General features: G+C 42.3%; 1 protein-coding gene across 1 annotated transcript; it reads left to right on the forward strand.

Moving 5' to 3' along the window:
• The first annotated feature begins 2,990 nt into the window (after window positions 1-2,990).
• On the forward strand, window positions 2,991-6,130 carry LOC126474568 (cuticle protein 12.5-like). Its single transcript, XM_050102045.1, has 2 exons — window positions 2,991-3,002; window positions 5,831-6,130. Exons 1-2 carry the CDS (start codon window positions 2,991-2,993, stop codon window positions 6,128-6,130), a joined length of 312 nt encoding a protein of 103 aa, XP_049958002.1.
• The last annotated feature ends 2,441 nt before the right edge of the window (window positions 6,131-8,571 follow it).

Consider the following 8,571-nt stretch of genomic DNA (forward strand, 5'->3'; position numbering starts at 1 on the left):
GAACTCGAAAGCAACAGAATCGTTGCTCGTCCAGACTGCTTCTTATTCGTGATATTGCTGCTCGCATTAGTTGGGATACCTTGACTAGCACAGGAGTATGGGATCGATGGGAACAGGAGTGCCACAGTCAACCTAATGGAGAACATCAACAGCCCTAAGCGACTAACCCCTGAGAGGCTCGTTTGGATGCGCAGTATCGTATAGCCACGTCACGAACCGGAGTTAATAAGACAATTATCCACACAGACAATGGAACGACTTAGGCAGCACAACGAACTGCTAGTTGGTAACCATTGTTGCAGCTTCTCTTGTTGCCCTAGCTAAAAGAGGAGAACCAAGAGTGGTGCACCCGACAATAAATGTGCATACAGGAGGGCCAACATGGCGTCTTTTCATACTAGACCCGGTTCTGTATACAGGATGTGTCATGTCCCTGTGCAGAGGCACTGAGGAGATCGGAACTAACCAGACTCCATTGGTTGTCGTCATATGGGTCCACTGCGCGGTGTGATGGTACGAGGAATCACTGGATACACAACACGATCATCCCTGGTGCCCTTAGCTGTTAATTTGGACAGCAGGTGCTACAGCGTTGGACTCTCCAGGCTGGTGGCTCTGTCTTCGAAATCTTTGTTCGTTATTTTTCAAGAAGACAAGCAAGACTGCGTATTGGCCATGCTGTCCTGGCACAGAGGTTGTTCGCTTGTGACAGAACGTTCTCGATATCTCTCACCCGTGGGTTGCCAAGAGACTGGACGAATCAACTATCAAGACTCTCTGTGGCATCTGACTTGCCGGATTCCTGCCATCATCATCGCCAGAGATGGCAGCTCTGTGAAACAAATTTCTTTTCTTGTACAGCTGCAAATTTAGTAGTAACTTAAGGGGAGACGTTGATGAAATTGAGCAAAACTGTCGATTTTGGATTTATTTTATGTTAGTACAACTCATCGACAATAAGTTTCCAAAGTTTTAATGTTGAAATCGCATCCGAAGTGCCTGAAAATTAATTAAAAGTGTGACGCAGCCTCCCTATCACGCCCACGTTTTGAAAAAAATGGTTCAAATGGTTCTGAGCACTATGGGACTTAACTTCTGCGGTCATCAGTCCCCTAGAACTTAGAACTACTTAAACCTAACTAACCTAAGGACATCACACACATCCATGCCAGAGGCAGGATTCGAACCCGCGACCTCGCGTGGTTCCAGACTGTAGCGCCTAGAACCGCTCGGCCACTCCGACCGGCCCACGTTTTGAAGCAGCACTTCAATACCAGCTCAGTGAACAACGATTCTGTGTATTACTTTCAACCAAACGTGTGCGGGATACATCTGGAAGGCCGTGATATATACTCTTTGGTTTTATAGATCATCTTTGACTGTTCCGTATCTTATACACAATAACAAACTAGCTGCATCGTTTATGACGAAGTAATTCTTTTTTTGCCTTGTGATACTGACGGAGATTTATACAAGTGTTCGATTCTTTCTTCATTCAGTTACGCCACGACCACAAAGAGGTATAAAAACTGGATAAACTGCGTTTGAATAAGTTAGCGAATGGAAGACGTGAGAAACAACGACAAACTAGCAATGAGGCTACGTCCGAAGTAAGAAAATCTGCTGAAAGTCAGTTGAAGACCTGGTAAAGGAAGGAAGACAGACAACAAGAAAACAGAAGAGAAGCCTTGAAGGGAAAGACGACGTTGGAGTACAAATGTGATGCCTTCTGAAGAAATGATATAAGTAAAAAAGTTAGGTTGAACTTTAAATTGCGTTTCCCGAAAAGTTTGTTTGTTAAAGTTTATGTACCTTTTCCTCAGATTCTATGAATGCTAGAAATATGAAATTTTGTACATATATTTCTGTAAACCTAATAAACGTTGTCTCAAGATAAAATTATGAAATTCGGATTGAAAGCTGAGATATGAGGCAACGTGCTTGGAATTTTGCATGAATTTAAAATTGTAGTTGTGGAAATATAATTTAAAAATTATGAAAATTCTCCTATTTGACTTATTCCAAAAACCTCATGAGAGGAGCTTACAACATATAAAGAGATGAAACAGAGAAATTTTTGTAGAAAAATCTTGGATACTTTCTGAGAAAGAGGAACATACTTAATTTTTTTTAAATAAAACTTCGAAATTCATTAAAAAAAAGTTGAATATATATAATCAAAGGATTTTATATCTAATTTTGTGTTACTTTCATGTAAAGCGTGGTACAAAATTTCATTGCCATATCGCCAAAACTGTGGATTTGGTGCAATTTTGGAATAGTGTGTGTTTTTCATCAACGTCCCCCCTTAATCAAGTATGCTCCCTACCGTACTGTATATGGTAATTAGGTAAAATTAAGTGAGTTTGTATCCTTCCCGATTTTGCAATAATAATTGCCAGCAGAATACGTTACCTAAACCGTGTAGCTGGTAACGAATAATGGGGAAATGGTGCAATTTAAATATTCATAAACGTGTTTTGTTTGCAAGTTTCTTACAGAAACTCGGGAGGTCAAGGTCCTGCCAGTAATGAGTGAAGGCACGTGTATGGACAGTGGACTGTAACGTAATAAGAAACTAAGCTACTCGTCATCACGTATGCTACAACTCTATCATCTGGTAAGTACGGCAGATATGTTCTAAGATATCAAAATGGAAACAGCGCCCACTAACCTCTCTACTGTCACCAAGTTGCGGTGATATCCAGTACGCGACCAAGGGCAAGGTGGGCGTACAGTTACAAATTAACACAGACGCCGTTGGCTGACCTAGTCTGCCGCGGCGGTCAGCTTCGGATTTGCAATCGGCAAACGCTGAATCAAATCGCAAAGTAGATCAAGAGCAGTGTCTGCGGGAGCGGTGGCCCTGTCACAGGCAACCGGCGGGGGCGTGGTTCGCAGGTCCCACAGCCACCGCCCGCTATATATACCGACGGCGAACCTGGCTGCGGCACCTGTTGCTCTCGCCGGACAACAACTCCCATCACAACATGTACAAGCTGGTGAGTTGCCTGCGCGACGACACACACTTCCGAGTGCTCGGGACACTACATGTCTCCTCTTATTTCTTTCATTTTTGCCCTGTCTTACTGGACCGTTTCTGTCAGTGCAGCATTACTGCACCCCAGAATTTTGAATATTCAGCACATACTAGGGTTAGTCATGAAGTTTAAACTGTGGGGCTCAGATTTCAAAGTGCACCAGTGCTGTAGACACGTGGCAGCAAAAAATTAGTAAATGAATCACATAACTTTATTTTTGGGAGACGACAGTTTTCAACTTTATATCTCCCTCGTATTCTAATAATATCCTCTCTTGAATTTTCCCTTCTGCTGGTCTTTCCCCGACAACGCTTTTATTTCTGGACACATTAGCAAACATCTCGGCTTCTTACAAATGTTTCCCTTCCAACCCTTTCTCTCTCTTCCTACTACATCTTGCCTTCGGCTGCGTGAGGCAGCGCTGTGATTCATCCGCTGCATTTGTTTTTGATATGACGTAGGTTCAAAACTCTGTATGGCACAGTGATTGATGTTAGTGCTCAGTTTCTAAGAGCCTTAACATCGACTGGAGTTGCTAGTAAACCCTCCATCCATCCATTACTCGTTTCGTAATTACATTTACAGAATTCAACTAGTTTCAGCTCCTCTAGTATCTCGGCTGTCTACATTTTAAATCTACACAACGCTGTACTCATGAAGAAGACTTCAGAAGTCTTTTCCTAACTACATATCAATATTTGATGGCGAAGGACGTGTTTCTTTAACTACTATGTATGCTTGTTTTCTATGTAGCAAAAGTTTTGTGATTTTGATTTTCATAGCCCAATTCGTAGTCAACAGTTCGTCATCTCTCTTTCTTTCAGCTACTTCCGTCGTTGCCGCCTTATTTAATCTCTGATACGAACTTTGTGCTGACTAATGCATCCAATGAATTTAACAGATCTTTTATCTTCTTTGCTTTCACGAAAAACGGTTGAGACTGCTGCGGAGTGTAGTTTTGGGTGTGTTATCATAATACTTAGTTTTAACATTGAAGAGAAGCTGAAAGAACGGAAAAGGGTACAACAGAAAAGTACTAACACGAGGAAAATATTCGTCTACACTTCTACAGCAGTTAAGTTCTTATAACAGTATGTCGTAAAGGCACGTTGTCTAGATCAATGCTTTACTTCAGCAAACAAGTAGAAATATGAAAACATTTCTTTCCGTATGCGATCCAAGTGGGAAATCAAACCATTGTTCAGCTAACGATTTGTTTATGGACAATAGTATTGTGTGATTACGAAAATGATCTCCATGCGAAGTTAAACAGATGAGCCGTAGCAGCTCAGCAGCTAGGAGGGAGTTTGTAGAACCTGGCCACACAGACGAATAAGTGACGACTTCTCCGGGAAAAAGAGAATAATTTAAGTAACACGAGAAGATTGGAAGCAGTGTTTCTGCTTAGGCCGTCATTTAGATACAGACAGTAAGCCATAAACGTGGCACAGGTGTGATAAGGTAATATACTAACGGAGGAATGTTATGGCTAGAAAACTAGTACTAGAGCAACCCTAGTGACTGTTTAACCGACAACAAAACGTAAAATAGAACTAGCGCGTCCCACCCTCCAGAGTTAGAAACGCGTATCACGATGCAGCTAGACACCAGATGAGATGGTCTCGTGAAGAGTTTCTACAGCGTCAAAAATTTACATAAACCATTTGTATAAAGTTTATTAAAGCTCTGTTACTGCTCGTATGGATCAGAAATGGAGGGATCAAATAGGCACATAGGTAAAGCAAACTTAGTTTCACAAGCAGGAAGTGGGAAAAGTGCAATCAGTCTACAAAGGAGGCTGCTTACCGAATGTGTGTGACATTTTATAATGTGTTTCAAGTGCGTGGGAGACATAACAACCAGGAGTAGCAGGGGATACTGGACGTTCACAACGAAGGACAGCACATAAGAGAACAGATTTGTTTGACTCACAGGTGAGCGTCACAGAAGCGCTGAAAATCTGAATTTGCAGACGCTTGAAGAAAATCACTTCAACCACGAATTTCAACTTCCAGCCTTTCGAGAGCCAGTATTAAGTAAAGAATGAAAAAACACATTTCAGCTCTCTAGATGTTGCTCTGATAGAGACGGCAAATCAAGATTTGGGTACTAACAGAGTGCACCATGATTTGCGAAGTATGTATGTAGATGTAGGCACAGACGTTTCAAAAAGTCGCTAGGTCAACAAGAACTTAACGCCGCATTTATTACTCCGTCAGAATGTAGAAATAGGAAAATCTACATGTAGGCTATTTCTTTTATTTTGGAGCTACTTTGTCTGTATCTGGTCTTATTGCCCCCCCTCTCTCCGCTCCGTCACTCCACATCCAAGGCCATAAAACATTATGCATAACTTCATACATTTCTGCCATTTTCAGTAGGTTGTAAGTTCCGTATACATTACTTCCATATCACTTGCATTTTCTCTACTCATGTCCTACCCAATAGCATACATGAGTTGCGTGGTGCACATTTCATTCGAATTAGATATATCCTCTCGGTGTGCCCTTTCTGAAGTCATTGAAGCAGATCCACAGTTTTAGACGAAAAAAACTGCGTCTGCTGTATCCAGTGAATTCATGATGAGACATTCATTTTTGCAATATAAAGTACAGATCATAGCGGCAGGCCGCGTATTTTTCGATTTACTTTGCCCAATTTCATTTGACGGACATGAGCACGTTCAGACATTCATTACCCTGTGGTATCGCATTAAAAGTGATCAGCACTACTTGGCACCACCGCCAGCAGGAAGCTTCTGTCGAACTGTGAAATGCACGTTGTCGCAGGTGATCCTGCTGTGCGCCGTGGCCGCCGCCCACGCCGGCTACCTGGGAGGCTACGCCGCCCCCGCCGTCGCCGTGGCGCCTGCCGTGGCCGCCCCCGCCGTCGCCGTGGCCCACGCCCCCGTGGCCGTGGCGCCCGCCGCCTCCTCATACGCCAACACGTACCGCGTATCGCAGACGGCCCGCCTCCTGGCCGCCCCCGCCGTCGCCGCCGCCCCTGTGGCCTACGCCGCCCCCGCCATCCACGCCCCTCTGGCCTACGCCGCACCTGCTGTCGCTGCTCCCCTGCTGAAGGTCCACTAGCAAATGTACCTGAAGCTATGAACAGAGTTATTTATTGTCAATAAAGGGCAGAAAAAGTGTATATGTTCTTCATTTCTTCCTAGCTGGTGCTTGTACTGGTGCTTGTTAAATGCTTGCTGCCACGCCCTTTTCCCGGCTGGACGGGCTGCAGTTACACATGTGCTTTCTCACACAGCAACATGTCATCTTACAAGCAATTGTATAATATGAAACGATTTTTTTATTATTTCTTACGACTACACTTTCAGTGATACTTTCTTCACATCTAGTTCATGTAAAAAGTATAGTTTCATGAATCGCTATAAATTTTTAAAAAATGGTTCAAATGGCTCCAAGAACTACGGGACTTAAAGTCTGAAGTCATCAGTCCCTAGACTTAGAACCAGTTAAACCTAACTAACCTAAGGACTTCACACACATCCATGCCCGAAGCAGGATTTGAACCTTCGACCGTAGCAGCAGCGCGGTTCCGGACCGAAGCGTCTAGAACCGCCCGGCCACAGCGGCCGGCGTTATAAATTCACATTGCATTCTTAAGATCTTGGAACGAATAAGGAATTTAATGCTACAAACATTTTGTGGAGACACGTTTCTAATGTTGTACACTCAGAATGAAACTAGTAACTGGTTTAACGTTTCCATTGAAGTTATAGTACTTAAAACCAATTTCTATAAAACATTTCCGAGTTTTCTGCTGAGTTGAAACGAAAGGACTTTGTCTGCGAGTATGTTTATACAACGCTTTTACACAATGTAAAATGCCACAATATCGTAAATCCAACAACAAAAGTTACATTTTCAGACTGCTCTTGGTATGACGGGCGTTCAATAAGCAATGCAACACATTTTTTTTTTCTGAAAGCAGGTTGCTTTTATTCAGGATTGCACTACACCATATAATTCCCCACTCTTGGGGCTACAAAACCCTATTTTCCAACATAATCTCTGTTCAATGCGACGGCCTTATGACACCATACTGGGCAGACCAGTATGCCCGCATGGTACCACTCTACTGGTCGACGTCGGAGCCAACGTCTTCCTGGATCAGTAACCCTCCCCATCATCCAAGTACTGTTTCCCGAGAAGTGCATCCTTCATTGGACCAAACAGATGGAAGTCGGAAGATGTGAGATCCAGGCTGTTGGATGGATGAAGAAGAACACGGACTTGAGTACCCTAGCCGGAGTGTCAGCAGTACCAGCAGGCACCTACAGCTGGGCAGCGAGGTGGTTGAGTCTGATCCCTGGACCATGTCGAATGAGAGTGTCCGCACGTTCCAACACTGCGTGAGTTACAGCGGTGTCCAGCAGGCCGGAACGTTGTTTCGACGATGACACACGCCTCGCCCAAAGAAACAACGTGCTTTTTTTCACTGCCAGATCATCTAAACATTCTGCAAGAGCCTATGAATATCCGCGATGCTGTGGTTTTGAGCCGAAATGAACTCAATCACAGCTCTCTGCTTAGAACGCACCTCCGTTACCAACGTCATTTTGAAGGTAACGTATAGCGCCGCCACAAATCGGAACTTTATGAAACTATAAGCGCTGAAGCGGAAATATTCCACGATGTCCCACAATAAATTCCGCATTTTAATCAACGGAAGTTGGCCGAGAAAAGAATGTTTTGGGTTACATATTGTACGTACGTTGCATTAAGGAAACATACATAAACTAACCAACGTAAGTAAGGTTATAGTCTCTGTATGCCACAAAAGTTGCTGGTGTAGCTTACTTTTAAAAAAATGTGAAAAGAGAACGGTAGATGTCTGTGAAATGATTTGTCTAAATATAACAAGTAAAACAGATTATATAAATTTTTGAAGCTGAATTATGATCGAAACTATGTACAGCAAATAAGGCGCATGAAATGTTTCTCTAATCTATTTTGTTTCTTACTTTCACACAAATAATTTCACAAAATATTTGACCACCTTTTTAAAAATTTTTAAATTACTTGTTTTTTTCTGATAGTATGAAATATATTCAAATGTTAATCGGTATGCAATTATTGTTAACAGCATATTGATCAAAAAGAATCAGAGACGTTCCATTTTACGTAACTTGATATTTATTTTATTTTTTCAACATGAAAGAAAAAGTCTACTATTTTACGCAAATGTAACTTTTTATGCACAGATTAGCTGAGCCTAGACGAGACGAAATTTCTAGCACTTCATTTACTATCAGCAGCTGTTAGTGAAATGTTTCAGTTGTCCCTCAAATCATTAATTAAGCTTTTCTCGATTAACCTGACTACTTTCAAGCATTTAAATCTTACTTTGCAAAACTAAACCTCACTCTAGTCAATTTTGTCCATTTCTCGCTGTTCGTTTTACTACGAAAATACAGAGGAAAATTCGTTGCTTGTTTTTAGGTAGTCTTGCTTTCGCTTTGCTCATACATATAATTAGAACGACAATCAAACATGTGAGTCTTATG

Source organism: Schistocerca serialis, chromosome 4 (assembly GCF_023864345.2).
Source record: "Schistocerca serialis cubense isolate TAMUIC-IGC-003099 chromosome 4, iqSchSeri2.2, whole genome shotgun sequence".
NCBI lineage: Eukaryota > Metazoa > Arthropoda > Insecta > Orthoptera > Acrididae > Schistocerca > Schistocerca serialis.